This window comes from Pelecanus crispus, chromosome 1, assembly GCF_030463565.1.
Source record: "Pelecanus crispus isolate bPelCri1 chromosome 1, bPelCri1.pri, whole genome shotgun sequence".
NCBI classification, from domain to species: Eukaryota; Metazoa; Chordata; class Aves; order Pelecaniformes; family Pelecanidae; genus Pelecanus; species Pelecanus crispus.
The window spans coordinates 45,760,317-45,778,366 of NC_134643.1; the positions used below are offsets into that span (position 1 = coordinate 45,760,317).

Here is an 18,050-nt window from a genome sequence, read left to right on the forward strand (position 1 = left end):
TTGATTCATCCTCATATTTATATAACTTGCTGAATACACTTACTCTTCATGTTTTCTAGCATACCAGCCAGCTATGTTGGACTTGATGATCTTTAACGGTTGGATGTGATGATCTTGAAAGTCTTTTCCAACCTAAACTATTCTATGATTCTGTGTGCTAGCAACAAATCTGTACTCCCTGGTTCCAAAATAGAATTCATTTTTACAAAGCATTTAGTTGCAGATAATTCCTTACATCAACCACTCTAGAATACAGAAGGCATCTTTGATGTACTATTCTACCATCTTTGTTTCTGCATGATGCTATTTTGAGGTATTTATCTCTCTCCCCCCCTCGCTTACTTTGTTTCTCTTTTAAAAACAAATACCAAACAGACACTCTTCTTATATCAGCTCACTCAGACTAACCTTGGAAGAAAATATAGTTTGGTAATTTCTCTCTTGCACAGGTTACAATGGGGTTTTTTATACTCCTGATTTGGATGTGTGAGTTTAATGAGCTCAGCAAGTTAGCAAAGCAAGTCCCCGTGGGCTTTTCTGCTCTATGTCCATGGACAGTGGTGGCATGGAAATAAACATCACAGCTGTAAGCAAAACAATACATCCTGCATCTCTGATGAAACATGATACAGTGCACACTGCAAACAAAACCCTTCATAGCTTGTGCTGAGAAGAATCTCTGTCAGCTGCAGCAGTGCTGGAGGTTATCTCTTTTCCGCTCTCTCCGTTCCCTAGCGTAGGACTGCATAGTCACAATCCCTCGAGCTCACTGGACCTTCAAATCCATTAGAAAGGAGAGGTGACTTGTATGAGCAGCCTGGAGTATTGTATGTCATTTTGCGACATATTCCTTGTCTGTTTAATATCATTATGTCCTTATACTGACTTTTCCTTCCTTCCTGTTCTGCTATGGATATCTAAAATACTGTCTTTCTGTGCAGTATCTCATGTATCGCTTGAGATTTGTTCTATATAAGCACAGACAGTCCTACATTAGTAAGGAATTCAAATAGTGACACATTAGTGAGCATCTTAGAAGGTTATACATGGTTATTACCATTTGAATTTTCACCCCACTGAACTAATTGCCTTTGGCACAGGGAAATTCAAGTCGTTTTCTCCAAAAATGAATGGTGTGGATATCATGCATCTCTGATGATCCTGAGTTAAGATTAATCAGAATAATAATTAATTTGTTAAGATCTTTGGAAAAAAATTAAAAAGCCTCATAAATTTTATGAACATTTGTCACACTACGCAATTATCTTCTAGGTTTTCATTCTGAAGTGGCTTGCTTTGTTTTATTTTTCCTTCTTTCATATGGGAGATATATAAAAGAGATTGCTCTGGTTCAATTAAAAACTCAGTTGAATTAATTGATGGGCTTTTTCTTTGACTTGCTATATGTAGTTTTAACATTGCTTCTATTTTTAATGGGTGAAGGTCAGTGGGCCAGCTGTGCTGAATGATTTTAGTAATCCCTAATGTCTCAATTAATAACCTCATTATATTCAATGTGGGGGTGGATTAATGCACCATGCAGCATATCTTGGCAGTCAGGGAGAAGCTCAGGAAGGATGTTAGCTTGTGCTTGTACTGTAGATTTCAGAACTGGGACCTATTATGTTTTGAAATTGATATGTTACAGGATTTCATGCACAAGTCTCAAAAGTATTGTACTGTAAAGAACAGTTCCTTAGAATGAGAGTGGCATTCATTTAACAAATTTAACTCCTGTGGCATCCCCTCTTACATTCGGATACTGTGCATGTGCTTTGTGGGGAGCAAGGTATTGAAAAAGAAGGGAAACTTGACTAAATGCAATGATATGAATGTGACTTTTGATACATCTTTTTTAGCCACTTGCATCCTGTAATAAGCATCATATAGTAGATGATTTTTTTTTCCTCCTCCAAGGACTCTGGCTCAGTACAGTAGCAGCATGTAGATCTTGCCAGGTATAGCTGACTTTCCATAATTTCTTTGCAATAGGGAATTCTGTATTATTTAAAAAGCAGTAAGGCATACTGGTTTTGGCTTGGATAGAGTTAATTTTCTTCATATAGTTAGTATGGTGATATATTTTCGATTTGTGATGAATAGAGTGTTGATAACACACACATGTTTTAGCTACTTCTTACACAGGGTCAAGGCCTTTTCTGGTTCTCACACTGCTCCACCAGCCAGCAGGCTGGGGGTGCACAAGATGTTGGGAGGGGACACAGCTGGGACAGCTGACCCCAAGTGACCAAAGGGATATTCCATACCATATGATGTCATGCTCAGCAATAAAAACTGGGGAGGAAGTTTGCTGGGACTGAAGTTGCTTGGGGTCCAGCTGGGCATTGGTTGGCTGGTGGTTGGCAATTGGGTTTTTTGCACCACTTTTCTTGGTTTTGTTTTCCTTTGTTTGTTTTTTATTTTTTTTTTAAACTTATTAAACTGTCTTTATCTCAACCCATGAGTTTTTTCAGTTCATCCCTTCCGACACTCTTGCAGGGGGGAGTGAGCGAGTGGCTGTGTGGCGCTTAGCTGCCTACCAGTGTTAAAGTCAAGGACGGCGTTATGCATGCTTTCACCACCAAGTGCCAGCAAAACAGCTTTTGGGGCATAGGATGGCTCCTCCTCGGATTCTTTTTTTGTTCTGCATGATGTCAAACTGTTGAATCTTTATGGAAACTTTATCAGTTACAGCTCATTCCTGCTTTTGCTCAAGTCATAGGCAAAATGTCTGTTACATTTAAGGGATAAACATTCAATGATTTAGAATAAAGAGTCCTTTTAGTATTAAGACAAATTGCCTCACTGCTTCTTTAAAAGCGGTCATTTTGTGGCAAGCTTGTGGGCTTCACGTGCATATGAGCTCCAACACAGTTTCCATATAAAAACAGTGGTTATTTTCACGCAGTTTTCTTCAGAAATTGGTGTTTAACTTCCAGCTGAGCCAAATCTCATTATTAGGAGAATTCCTTCCCTCTTGGAAGAGTCATATTTGAAAGGAGCTGTCTTAGGCTTGGAAAGGGGTTCAGTCTTTTCACTGTAAGGATTAAAAGCTTTCACAAAACTTACACATTTTGTTTATTATTCACAAGGTGAGGTTTTGGAAGTATGCTGCTCTTGGTTCTTTCAGTGGGATATAGTGACAAAGACGGATGCTGTTGTATCTGGATGGTATCCCTGTGAGCCTTTCCAGCCCAGCAGGAATAGCTCCAGGGGTTTGCTGCGGGGCACGGTGAGGCCAGCACCATTTTGGCAGTGGTACCAGCTGAAGCTGTTGTCACTGTTATATTCACATGAGATTTTGAAGGACAATGTGGTGAACCAGACTGGAAAAATTAGCTGGTTATTTTTCAGCCGGACCACGTCACTGTTGAAGGACTCTGGATAGCATAATAAATGGGGCAGTAGTGGGGGGCGGAAGACGGTAGTTTGTGGGAGAGGATGAAGTAGACAACTGCTTAAGCAATATTGCTGCCAGAAGTTGAATTACAGCCTTCTAATTTGAAATCTGTTTTTTTGGGGGGGAATTGCCTTGTAGATCTTAGAGCAGCTTCAGTGTCTATTTGGGGAATAATATTAAAGTTGCTCTGTTGATTTTTCAAAGTATAGAAATAAGGCCATGTAAAAGACTAAATACCATAAAAAAGCAGCCCAGATTGCTTTCTCATACAGGTCATTTTGTGAGGATAGCTACCCACATTTTTTTTGTGCTCACTTTGTATCTGTTGTATTCTGGACAACAAGCAAAGAATAAGGGAGTACGTTGAACAGACAGATACAGACCTACTCCAGCATAATACCTTGAGGCATTGAGTAGTTCCAAACTTTTTTGATTCCAGGTATGGTGAAATATTTAAGGCAATATATTATGTTAACTAAGACTTAAGTTTTGTATGTTATGCAAGGAGGATTTTTTTTTTTTCTATTTGATTTTTCTTCCCTTAGGTCTTGGTGAAGGACCCTATATTTTGGCAAGTTATGGAGAGAATGACACAATTATAGGAGCCAACGTATCCAGTAGAAGGATATTTCCCCTGCCTAGAACCAGAGCATACGGAAATGTATTTTTCAGTTTCATGATAACTCCAGGTCTTTTCAAAGATAAAGATTTATGTAAGTGTTCTCAATAATTTTGCTAACAGCGATACGTATTTTTCAGACTATATGAATGATTTTTGCTGCATCTTCTACATCTCCTAAAATAACCTAGATATTTTTAGTTATTGGAATAAATGAGGATGAAGCACCCAATTTCAAAACTGAGGAAGAATACTGGTTTTTTTCAAAAATTTTTTTAAATATGGGAAAACCTCGCTGCCAGCTTTAAAGCTGACTTTTCAAAGATTGTTTTAGAAATATTGCAAAATACAATTAAATAGAAATCCTTTGTGGGGGTGAGGAATTAGTTTGTATAACTGCAAGCTGGAAAATTTTGCATGTGTATCTGGCAAGTATCAACACTGAAGGTGAATGCAGGATATTTTTGTCGCCAGTAAAATCACTTCTACTTCATCTTTTCTTCTTTTTTCTGACTTTCAGTGGACTATAAAATGTGCGACTTCAGAACAACCAATCTGTCTCCTGCATTGTTAGTAAGCAGTATCTCCATACAATGTAGAAGGAAGTTTCTTAGGTGAACAGTAATTCCTAAGCTCTATTTTTCACTTATCAGAGACCGATCTAAACTATACAACCACAAATTAATATCTTCAAATATTTTTCTTTCTGTATATGTTTTCCTTTCTTCACTCGTATTGCATTTGTGCCAATTAAGTCAATACAGATTTTGTCATTGCTTTCTCACAGGATTTAATTTGTTGAAAAAATCCCAAACCCTCAAAAATCAACATACAGAAGGGCTGTCTTCACAGTAAAATTTGAAACTATATTCCCAACAGTTGACAATTTTGCAGTGGAGAAATTAGGTTTTTAGATACAGTTTTGAAAAGACAAAGTACATAGAACAGAAGAATTAATTCAGTCTTGTCAATTCTCCAACTGATGTAAAGTGGAAGCAAAACATTCATTATATCTGTGCAGTACCCAGGTAGTTTTCATATCTGTGAGGAATGAGATAGTATTAATTTAGATTAAAGACACTTTAAGATTTTATTCAAGTTGAAAACCAAATATGAAGTCAGTCGTCTTCTAAGTTCTTAAATTTTCAGAGAATTTTCTTCACTTTTGATTTCTGGCATGGGTAGAGGAAATAGAGGGCTGAGTCTTTTATTTGGCCACAGGTTTTCTTACTGTATTGCTGGATACGACTGTATGTAAAAAAAAAAAAAAAAAAAAAAAAAAAAAAAGAAAGCCTGACCTCAAGGTGAAGTCAATCATGTTCTTACAATATTTGTGTGACGTTATTTACTCATGAAATTAGGGCAGCATGATGTCAGGCATTTGTCTGAATTTGAGAAAAAAACTCCCAATTTGAGCAAGTCACAATTTGAGACTGCTTATGAATCATTGCAAAGGCTGGTAGCAGTAGGCTGAATGTACTTTTGATCTAACTGATTAGCTCTCTGGTGGCTTTGGATTATGTGATCATTTGAAGTCTCCTTTAGACCCTGCATTTCTAACTTTTTTTTTTGTGTTACATAAAACTGTTTTTTTTGGTGAAAAGCTGCTTAAAAGGAGCCACTTAACAGCCAATATATAGATTTTAATCCCACTTTTAAGATGTTTTCTGTGAAAATCTTACTATTATTATAATTTTTTTTTTTTCTTCTGCGGAAGCTGTCTCTCTTGTTTCCCTTGAATCTGCTGAAAGACCAAACTACTTTCTGTACGTACACGACAATGAAACTGTTGGGTTGGAACAGTGGCAGGCAAGTGCCTCCTTTCGGAGACGAGCCACCTTCTTCCACCACCAGGGCCTCTGGAGTCCAGGGCTCAGCGCCTTCGAACTGCACAGTAAAAAAGGTTTTTTCATCATTCTCACCTCATCTGGTGTTAAAGTGGCAAAGTACGATGACTCAGAAGAATTCAAACGTTTGAGTAGCTTTAGTATTGAAGGTAAATTTTGCATAATCCCCAGAGATAAGTATGGTTTTTCTGCTTGCCTTCAGAGCACTTGTCTTTCATCAGCAATAGTAAATAATATTTTTTTATCCTGTTTTTAATTGCTATTCTGTCTTTGTCTTCCATTCCTCCAAATGCTATTATTTTCTAATTTTTGCAGATATGATGATCACTTTATCTTTGAACTACATTTTCATTGTTTTACTCTTTCAAAATGAATGTGGCATGTCACAAAAAGATGCATGTTAATGTCTTGCTAGTGAGTTATAGATATCTGTTCTTTTAAATGAATGGGGTAAATGTATTGCTTCTACTACCAACAGTACCGTCACTATATTGAACTGATTTTTAAGGTTTTTAAACAGATTTTAGAAGTGAGTAGCTGTCTGTATCTTTGGAACTTCAGTGTCTTTTATCTTGATTGAATTTAAAATACTTGAAACAAAATGAACAAAATCTTGCCTATTTGACAGTTCTCAAGAATTTCTCTACCTGGTTTTCAGTCTTTCATTTTCCTGAAAATCCCAATGTACACTATAGAAAAGGCTATAATTTTATAGTTTATTGACACAATCAATAAATAATACCTTTTCCTTCTTTCTCAGAACTCAGTGCATCTGTGCCTTATAGAAGGATGTGTGAATGGCGATATGAATCTTGTGCTAATCCTTGTGTTAAAACATGTAGTGATCCTGAAGGAATAGCATGTAAATTCCTTCCGCCGTAAGTAAAATTAAGCTCATATTGCTACCCTATTGTCTTTCATAATATGTGTACCACACACTTTCTGACAATTACTGCAGCTGCACTATCTATTCATTTTTACTCATCCAGATTTCAGTATCACTCGTGAGAAACTCTCACAGGTTATGTGAAAACATTTGTAACAAGCCTCTCATTTCCCACGGTACACATTCCTGTTTACATGCAATCTTTCAACACAAGAATAAGAGGGTTTGTATTTAGCCCAGGGGATTAGCTCCTGGTAGTGGTTAAGTAGAAATCTATTAAATTAAATGAAGGCTATTCCCTTCTTTGGATTTATATTCACATCCTAAACCTGCATCCCATGATGCTGTAAAGGACTACATCTTTCTGGAGTCTATATGACAGATCAAAAACTGTAAGAATAGTAAGGGTGGACTACGCCCTCTCCCGTAAGAAGAGGGAACTTTACACTAAATAGAGATGCTCATTCGCATGACGTGAGGGATTTCACACGGCTGATGTTACCTTGTTACTTAGTAACAAGGTTTCTTGTCTCCACGGATCTTCCCTGGCATCTATGGAACCACAACAAACTAAAAAGAAAAATGCCTAAAAACTTAAGGCACGAAATGTGGTGGAAAAGAAATGATATTTTGAATTTCAGGCTACATCACTAAGCATATGCAGTTTATGACTAGGACTATTACTAATTTTCTCTATTGGTATTCTTAGCTTTTTCCATATGGGCACAGTGGTTGTTAATGTCATGATTTTCTTATTAAAAATCCCCCTGCAAATGAAAAAGTAAGGGAATATATGGACTTGTCTGCGCTCTCCTGTGCTGGAAGTGCACAAGTACGAGACTTTCTATGGAGTCAGTCTCAATATTTTAATGTCTCAAATGAGACATCCTGGTAAAACAGCGGTCTTTGTCCTATGGAAAACCTTTCTGCTTAGGGATCCGAACTTCCACCTGGCTGTGGAAGCAGAATGTTCCACAGCTATTAAGTTCGTCAGCCTACGCAAAGAATTGATTATTAACAATTTAGAAACAGAATTGTGCTATTCAATGTACTTTTGACCTTAAAATGACTCAAAATGCTGTGTTCACCATTACACTGGAAAGTTCTCAGAACTCTGATGGGGAAGACATTCAAATGTTTCATTTTGCCAGAGTAAAATAATTTAAAATTAACTTACATTTCTACTGTGGCTTTAGAATTAACTATACAATATTTTAAAGGGTTGAAGGATGCTTGCCATACTGTCCCAAAAACATGATTCTTGATGAGGTCACACTTAAATGTGTTTATCCAGAAGACTGTAAGTATATTTTATTATATTGGTCTAATTGTATAAATAACTCTTGAGATCCCAGGAAAGGTTTTAATCAAATGTACATTGTTGGGTTTTTTTGTTAAACACTTTACCAGAACATCTTTCTGTTGAAGAATATCTTGCTGGGACATAGACTCCATTCCCAGTCATCCAAAATACATCTTCTACATACAAACAAGCCGTATCTAAAGTTGAATTCTTTCATTTCTCTAATAGTGCATTAAATTGAACCTTTTGTGATGGTGTTATACTCATCACAACTATATTTGACTATATACTGTTAGTATATCATATGTATATATGAGAGAGGTCCCAAATGGAAGAAATACTGCTGTGGTGAAAAGTTCAGACAGTTGATGAGCCACCACTAACAAATTCAGTGCATCTATTTCATAACTTCTGGTGTGTGAAGATACTACATTATTTGATTATTTTGGGGATACAGTATTCTTTTAACATAACAATTACATTTTAATACTGTCTCTTGTTTTATTTTACAAGTTTTGAATGCAATACATTATGCTTGATATTTGCTAGTACCAAGTTATCTCATATAGTATACTATCTTCCCAAGATATATTTATTCCAAATATTTTATTATTTTGGATTTACTGAATTTTCCATGGAATTCCCTTGTTGCTTCAAAACTACTCTGCAAAATCAAGGTTTTCACTAATAGTAAAAAATTAGCTACTTCATTTGCAAAGAGAATCAGAAAACTCCTTGAGTCAGCTGAGTTCCTCAAAGTCATCAGGCAACTTGGAACTATTGGCAAGTTATCTTCTCAGCAAAATGATGCTCTGATTTGCTAATATTTAAATGGGACTCGAGCAGAGACAGATGTTGCTATTTTGCTTTACCAATAATCCATAAAAGACAGTGAAACATGAATTTTTCCTTTTAGGCATACCTGTGACATCTACAGAATCAACAATTGGAACAAAACCTTCATTGTTAATCTCTCTCACGGGTGCTACCACAGAGAGATTTCCTTGGACACCTCCCTTATTTGTTACTTCAGGGACTGAGTCAACTCGTACCGGTGTGACAGCCAAAACGACCATGATGGCAAACACAACTTTAAGGGGAACGAATATGTCGGCACAGTCCATTACAGACTTTTATTCACTGGAAACATCGGATGAAGCCACCTATTCAACATTTTCATTACCAAGTACAGTGGTGCCTTCTGATGTACTTCACAGCACAGCCAGCCCTCCTGTCCTTTTCAAACTCATCTCTTCAACAGATTTTCCAACTGTTCTTCAAGCCTCAGCAGTTACATCACGTACTGTCAGTTCTACCGCATCTATAACTTTTCCCATTACAACAGCAACTCCAACAACCCTGCTCAGTGCGACTCCTATTCCAACACGTTCTGTGTTATTAAAACCCACTTCCCTAGTGGTAGTTCCATTTCTACTTGAAACATCAAACACTCATCTAGGAACTGTTCCCCCTGCCTCAGCATTAACAATTTTAACCTCCAAGCCATCTTTTGTCACTTCTGAGCTGCCAGCAGGGATTGGGAAGGGTAGGAGTCCTTCAGTAGTATCCTCTGAAATGTCTTTGTCTGCTTTGCTGGCTGGCAGAGCAACTTTCACAAGACCTGTATTTCTTCTAGGTTCACAGTTGACACTAAGCACATCTACTTCTCCTATATCTACTTTGTCTGTTAGAACTAGGCCTGGCATTGGTCAAACTGCAGTTCACCCAACACCCATTTCTGCACCGAGTTCAACTGCACCTCAAATTCCTATGACTACTAGATTTGCTGGCTTTGAGACAAGTTTTCCTCAATTAATCACAGTTTCATATTTTGAAACAGCAAAACCCTTGTCTAAAACTTCTCTGATATCATTAAATGCAAGTTCTTTAGCTAGTTTTTCTCCAAAGCCATTTTTATCTTCAGTGGAAATTTCACTGACTGTTCCCAAGTGGACGTCTCCATTAATAAAAGGCAGTATTTCTGCTGCTCTGCCCATATTGACTGTATCTCCACCTCAAGTTGCTTCTCAAATCCCTATAAACACTTCATGTCCTTCTGTAACACGCACAGTATCTATACCAGTGCATTCTCCAATTACCTCCCTGAAGCCCAAAGCCATGGCAGATGTCACTGTTGCCTCCAAAAGTCTTTATAAAGCACCTTCTGCTGCTTCCACTCTTCTAGTCAATCCAACAATCTCTGATATATCTATAGTAAGTAAATCCTCAACAGAAGATAAATACATCATGCACACTGATTCCTTTTCAGTGTCATCCATTTCTAAAAAGCCAATGAAATCCATTATGTCTACAATCTTCCCTCTTAGGGCATTGGTATTACCTCTAAATGCTACATTAATAACCACTTCAGAAATTAGAGAGTACCCAAGCAGTTCACATACAGAACTGAAAACTGACCCTGTGGCACAAAGTTCAGGCACTTTCATTCCTAAAGATCCTTCTCTTACAAGGTCATCACCTTTATTTACAGTCTTGTTATCAACATCAGTACCATCTTATGTGACATCTGATACTAGAAGTTCTTCATTGATTCCCCTAGTCGGTAGGATATCATCATTAACACAAAATAGAACTGCTACCCAAACACCAGTTTCATCTCTAGATACACAAGGAACCTCAAAAAGTCCAGTTACAGACTTTGCAACTTCTTCTGTAGATTTTTCCACACTCACTTTAAACAAAAGCCCTTCTACCAGCCTTTCAGCAGTGCTAAAAACATCCATTGTAATGCCCTCTTTACGAATGCCTACAACTCCTGAGGCCACTTTAGAAAGCCAGTCCAGTGGGGTCTCTATGTCTTCACCTCCTCCTAAGACCACTCGTATCTCTACTGTTTCTCTAGGAAAACAGAGTTCTTCGGTAAGTTCTTCAGAAGAAGATGGAACAATATCAGCCATTTCAACTGGAATCATCACTCAGTCCACTACACCAATGATCATGAGCACAACAGTGAACGCTACATCCTTAAAAGCACCTTATATTTTTGCAAAAATACCACCTAGCTCTTCAGCCAGTTTATTAGTTTCTTCCGGCACTACTGTAGCCTCTAGGTTTACTACAAAAACCACTGATTCTTTTGTTACCGATTTGGAGTTTTATATGGCTTCAGCTTCAGTTCCTACCACCATAGGAACACCCATGCATGTGTCACACAAGTTATTAACATCTGCAGTGACTCAGGCTTCACAGAGCACTAAAGAAACTCCAAAAATGATGATCATGAAAACAACAGGTACTGCAAGGCCATTATCACAGCCAAAAAGTACCTCATTTACAGCTTCAGAAGTCAAATACACAACCTCATTTGAAAGAACTGTGGATATTTTAGAAAGTGGTCAGACTTCACATGAGCAAAGAAATGTTACTAAGACAAAGTCAACCGCAACTGAGAAATCTTCCCTGCCTTATCTGACAGTATCTGCAGTTCAGAGTTCACCTTTTTCAAGAAATACAACCTCAGTAAAAAATCTCTCTCTCTCTGGAGTCCTGGATGTAACAACATCCGATTGGTCTAAAATCCTAACGCAGAAAACCATTAAACCTTATTTCAGTTTAACAGAGCCCACAGAGCTGCCGACCAGAACTGTAATAGATTTATCTCATTCTAGTGGTGGAATGGTTCTGCCTTCCTCTTCAGAGCCTGTGGAAATACAAACTTCTCTGGCAAGCACAGAAACAATGAGCACTATACCTGACAAGGCTTCCTTTGGTACAATGATGTATACACTGATGTCTACATCTTCTGAATGTGTGGTATGATCAGTTTTACTTAACCCTATGTGTTAAAATATATATTCCTTTTCAGTCCATTATGCTATGCTATGCATATAATACCAGAGATTTTAAATATCTCCTATTTTTTTTTTATTTGTATCTTTTAAAATACTCAGTTATTCTTAGAGGATTGTGGTATCTGTGCTGTTATACTGCTCTGGTATATTCTGCAACTTGGATGTATTGCTCTGGAAAAGAGTGACTTTTAAAGCTATGTGCTGATTCTAGGTAGCAAAATATATTTCTGAGGTACAGAAAAAGCCATAATCCATGGAACTTTTGGATTTCTGCATATTTCACCCTGTTTTTCCTTTTCCATTTGTTTCTTTGTCATAGGGTTTAAAATGGTGGGAATGCCTGATTCTGTATTTCTTAAAATGCTTCAGATTATTACTGAATATAACATGTAGCCTCAATGCATAATGCTTTACATAGAGTATTCCACCAAAGCTAGATGGAAGAGGAAGGGTGTGGGTGACTGGATGTACTCATTGTCAGCTGTTACAACCACACAAAAGCAATTCATTCCAAAATAACTGATGAGGGGTCACATAGATACACTGATTCTGTCTCAGAGCAGGGTGATGAACAAGTGATTGCTTGGACTTCATAAGGGCAATGAATGTAAAGGTTTTTTTCCTTATATGACAGCCAAGATATCTCGAACCTGTCGACAAATGTAGCCAGTACATATGTGTTAATACGGGTTGGATGTTATACAACCTTTCAAGGAACTGCCCTAAGGATGTGCAGAAACCAGACTGCGGTTTTCGAGGAATGCCAGTTCAAGTTAACACTGACAGTTGTTGCCCAGAATGGGAATGTCCCTGTAAGTCACTGTTTTATTTTTAAATACAACATAGAGCCTTGATCTGTAAATTTCAAGTAAGAAATTAAGGGTTTATTACAGTGGGAATATGAGGTTGAATACCGGAATGAATTTAAAGAGCTGTTCATCAGTAAAACAGAACGAAATATACTGAATGTTTTGGTATCTTTGAATTAACATTCAAGAGACTCAAAATGTTTTGTTTTGAATGAAAACATTGAAATGAAATCTGCAACATGAACATCAACATTTTCCAGCTGAGACTTTTCAGAATTTCTATCAGTAGAAAAGCTGAGATTTCAACATTTTGTGAAGAAAACAAGTTAAATACTGGCATTTTCTGAAAGACAGAACCCCTCCAAAGTTCCGTTAGCTCTAATTGCAGTTTTTACTCACACTTAGAAAACTGCAGAAACTGGTAGGTGACTGTCTGCCAAGGGAACAAAAGGGCCAAAGAGAAGTCATTAAAAACCTTTCAGCATTACTGAAACCAACATCACACTTTTAAATATTTGTCTCAAGATAGGACAGATCAGCCTCCTGTTACCAGTATCTCAAACATATGTATTTTTAATGCATATATTTTATCTCATATGTACAGATTCATTGACCTTACCCGTAAAACATTGACTTAAGTGAAAATTTTCACCAATGTAAACTTTCTCCCCTACCCTGGGCACATAGCAGTAGGTTAAGGTATTTCTACCAAGTAGCATAAGATACTTGCTTCTGCTTACGGCTCAGTATGCTGTCGGCAGAACAAGGTCATCAATATATATATGAATGTGTACAGGAAAGCAAATATTGCTAAAACTGAAAGTTCTTAGAAATGCCCTGTATTCAGTTTTGTTGTAACCTCATTAAATGACAGTTCTTTTTTAGGTCAATGTTCTGTACTGTCTGAACTGAGTGTTATTACATTTGATGGCAACAACATAGCCCTCTGTAATACGGCTTCCTACATTTTAGTGAAGTTACCAGGAGAAATTATTGTTGCTCATATTGAAAAATGTCCTGCTAATCAGGTAAGATTCTTGCATTTCCACAATAATTGTAATAGTTCCTTGAATTTTTGTGTTATAGGTATGAAATTGTGCAAAAGTGTATCACTTAAAACTTTCAGATAAAAGCCATACTCATTGAAAAATGGCAAGTTATTTCATTTTTAAGGAGTACACTTAATCATGCTGTCTAGATAAAAGAATTTTATTTTAGGTTAAATAGCAATTGCTGTGTTATGTTCTAAAGACATTCAAATTTAGGTTCCTTTTAAACTATCAGGGGTGACATAACTTCTGAATCTGCATGTCTCCTTTCAGGCTCTCCACCCACAAATCTTCCTGAGGCCTTGAATTTATACTTTACAATATGGTCAAAATACCAAAATATTTTGGATAGTCACAAAAATCTTTTGTAGCTACTTTTGGAAGGTATTAGTGTCATGAGTTGTTCTTTTTAGTTGTATAACTCTCTGTATTGCCTACAGAGGGGATCCAGCCACTTTATTTTTAGACTGCCAGTTTAGGTCAGGTCAGTCTCATCCTTAGAGTTTGTACATACATTTCCTTTGCATTGTCCATAGTCCTAATTTATGCAGCCCTTGAACAACTGGCTTGTATTTCCGTCTTTAGTTTGTAGATAGACAAGTTCCTGATGAGGAACTTCATCAAGCTTCTTTCGTTCCCACCCCTATTTGGTCTTTTATATATTCTCACTGGGCAACCGTACAGTTGATTTTTAAATCCCAAGTCTTACGGTGTGTTAGAGGTTTTCTTTTAAATTGCTCTCTTCAGTGTTTCTTGGTTGCAGTCTAAAGGTGTGAATGCAGCTCACACAGGCAGATAAGCTTCAGAAGTCTGTAGCTACAGTTCTTTAGGAAATATTTTTTGAAAGGGCTTTGCAGCATACACTGAATCTTGTGGTGCTGGTAATGAGTTGCTCTCAATGTTAAAGCTGTTTAGTTAAAAGCCAGCTGAGGTATGGTATATACGAGCTACAATCTTGTGCAGAAAGATGCCTTGTTAAAATAGCAGTTTTATCAAAGTTAGGGCAGGGGATTTTATTGGCATGACCATTGTATTTCTATGTATTTTTAACTCAACTTGTTCAGGTCATTGTGTTCTCTTTTATGTATTGTTTTCCACATAAACCCCTTTGATTTAAATCTTTAACAAGTAAATCAAGTTTCTAAAAATAGTTCATAGAAAGGTGCACTACATTAGCTAGGAAATGTGTATTTTTAATTATTTGTAAGGAATATATTAAATTAGTTTAATTATGAAGCTGACTGTAGAAGAACTTCAAACACAAAGAAAACAGTCAACTTATTTTTGCCAAATAAGAATGCTGCTGATTATCACTGCACTTCTAATCTATTTTTTAATGTTTTCCAGAGTATAAATTCAATAAGAAAACTAGTGAGTACTTTTTTCTTTTACTAATTATAAAAAACACTAATGTTACACATATTGAAAAAACTCCCTGTAGCACAGGTACAGAATTAGAAAAACAATAGTAACTAAACTTGTTTGTCCCTTTTCTTTCAAGGTTCCCCCTGCAAGTACTTCAGGGCTCTGTTTTAAGAAATTAAATGTAACAACACGCACACATAAATTACTTATCAATCGTTTAGCAAGAAAAGTAAGTATATATGACCAGTATGTAGCATGTGTATGCTTAAAAGATAGCTAGAGAGCTATGCTGTTGTAGAATGCAATAGATCAAATTTATAGTGAATGCACTACAGGATTAGGATTACCTCTGCAGTTTAGGTTCCCAGTAATTCATGGTGTGCTAGAAGCAAGAAATACATATTTCTGATACCATGTTTCACTTATATGTCATTTATCCAAAATGACACTTCAAAGCTCTTCTGAGATTTTAAAGAAACTGCAAAAGTCATTTATACTTGAGACTCTATTTCCAGATAACCTAGAACCGAACAGAAATGTTCCAAGACGTGATAAATACTTAAGCTGCCTTTCCTGCTAGTCAATAACAGGTCAGAGCAGATAACTTTGAATAATTGGGATGAGGTTTTTTTGTTGTTTTATCACATGATATGTGATAAATAAAATGTATTGCTTCCTTTATTAGAAAAGATTTCTGTATCATTATTTTTTCTCATGCCTACTTCATTTGCAGTTATAGGAAATGGCACTGACAGGAAGCTCTGTGATTTAAGCACTGTGACTGTTATTGTATGTGGCAGAGGCTGTAAAAAATATCTTTTGCTGTAAGATGTAAAGACAGATAAAATACATCTTCACAATCTGTTTTTATCCTTAAAATGTACTTGGTTTATTTTAGGTAGTAGTGGATTCTGTAATTCAGTCATTACCATTTTCAAAAGAAGGACTGAGTATTCAGGATACTGGCGCGATGTATGTCATTAATACCCCAGCTCGTATGAGCATCAAGTGGGCTCACGTTACCGGCATCATAGATATACAGTACGGATTACACTCTAACGCATCGGCGAAGACAGAAGGACTTTGTGGTGAGGCTATAGTGGCATTTTTTTTCTTATTTAATAATTTTCCATTTAAAATTTACACCTCCCTTTTTTGTATGTGACCTGCTGTCCCTATAGCTCTCTCTGTGACCCCCATTAACTACGCTGAAAATCTTATTTGAGGTGGGCTTGTGAATTTCTGCTAATTAATAATAATAAATCAATAATTCTCTTTCAAAGCACTGCTTGCTAATAAAGTAGTTTGCAGAGCAAGTAATGATCAATACATTGTTTCTAATTAACTTTTTAAAAATGTACTCATCTCTGCCTATATTTAAGAATATTGTTGAAGTCAAGTAAAGAAAAGGGGAAAATTTTCAATGGAGAAGTGGCTGCTGAAGAAGTTCAGGTAGTGACAGTATATTTCAGTGATTATGGGAGAAAAGAGTAACTGTCAGCTGTTAGCAGTGGCAGCTTATCACTATGCAAATATTGATAAAAGGTGTATCTTGGTAAGGGTCCAAGTTCGCTGAGTATAGTGAATCCAAATTCAGGCCTCTTAAGGTTGGATCTAGGGTCCAAAACTGTGCTGAAGGTGTCTCAAACTTAAATTACAATGATAATAAATTTAGCATGTTTCAGGCTTCCCTGATAGCCTTTTTATAACTCTGCCAGTATGAATTATATGGTAAAGGGTAAGTAGGTATTTTAGAGTTACTTGGATTCTGTCATAAATGTTCATTTTCTGGTGCATTGTAATTTTACAGAATCTACCCTATATTGAACAGGAAAATGAACTTTTTATAATCTTTTAAACTGCTTTAGCTCAATACGTACAATAATGAATTCAGGTAGCCAATGGCTGCCAGGCGTTTGGGTGGGGCATTTTTTTCAGTGGTTTCATATTAATAAATTGAGCAAGAAAAATGTTTTCTCTAGAGATTCCTTTCATAACTTCTTGCATTTAGAATGTTCAATTAAGTTTCAGTACAGTGTCAAATAATCAGTGATGTGCAGTTAATTTGAAAGCCATCTACATTTACTCCCATGGAGCTGATTGCTATTCAGTAGAATGAGATCAGAATCTGGTGCCATGTCAGTGAATTTGCTACACTCAACAGCACATTTTGGTAGCAGTTTTTCTCATTGTTTTTCTCATTGTTGGGAAAAGTATCATTATTTGCACTGTATGATCTGCTTGTTTTGCTAAGCCATTGAGCTGACAACTAAAATCACAAGTAGAAAGTTGGAACTACAGTGGACATATAGCTGCTTTCATTTATAAATTCAGATGACTAAGTCTCACAGATGAGCCTGATGCAGTGTTAATCTTACCTTATCAAATGCACTTTTCTTTCCCAAAGGAAGTAATGTGGCATGTTTGTTTGTGCTTTGAATGTGATGCTCTGTCTCCAGGGGTGTGTAATGGAGACCCTACTGATGACCTGAAAATGCAAAATAGGACCATAATTACAAGTATGGAGGAAACTGAAGTGTTCATTAAGAGTTGGGAAATTGAGAAATCACTTGATGTAACAACCAGGAGGCCAGTAAGAAACTGTAATGAAGATAACTGCACGTACTGTATGGAACTGTTAAACAGAAGCATTTTCATCCCTTGTCACAAGAAAGTGAGTATGAAGATCAGAGAAATTCCAGGTGCAAATTAAATAAAAGATGTATAGTTAAGAAAAGGGTGAGAGAGATATGCACATGTTTTATGTTTTGCTTGTTTTCATGAGTTGACAACTGGATGGGTGGCTTTAATACCTTTCTCATGTTGGCCGTAATACTTTTGTCATGTTGTCCATTGTAAACAGACATCTATGTGGATACCTGCACTATTATGCTGTTTCTCAAATTATTTAGTAGGCAAAGCTCAAAGGAGAGCCACCAGATCATCATCTCAACACAAAT

General features: G+C 36.7%; 1 protein-coding gene across 1 annotated transcript in view; it reads left to right on the forward strand.

The window, feature by feature from the left end:
- OTOGL (otogelin like) overlaps window positions 1-18,050 on the forward strand; it is a 97,070-nt gene that overhangs the window by 60,084 nt on the left and 18,936 nt on the right. The window contains exons 33-43 of the mRNA XM_075727956.1: window positions 3,946-4,113; window positions 5,737-6,015; window positions 6,627-6,744; window positions 7,973-8,052; window positions 8,972-11,829; window positions 12,502-12,679; window positions 13,562-13,704; window positions 15,073-15,096; window positions 15,227-15,319; window positions 15,989-16,178; window positions 17,550-17,764. Of these exons, the coding sequence (XP_075584071.1) occupies window positions 3,946-4,113; window positions 5,737-6,015; window positions 6,627-6,744; window positions 7,973-8,052; window positions 8,972-11,829; window positions 12,502-12,679; window positions 13,562-13,704; window positions 15,073-15,096; window positions 15,227-15,319; window positions 15,989-16,178; window positions 17,550-17,764 (4,346 nt within the window). The remainder of the gene's footprint in view (window positions 1-3,945; window positions 4,114-5,736; window positions 6,016-6,626; window positions 6,745-7,972; window positions 8,053-8,971; window positions 11,830-12,501; window positions 12,680-13,561; window positions 13,705-15,072; window positions 15,097-15,226; window positions 15,320-15,988; window positions 16,179-17,549; window positions 17,765-18,050) is intronic.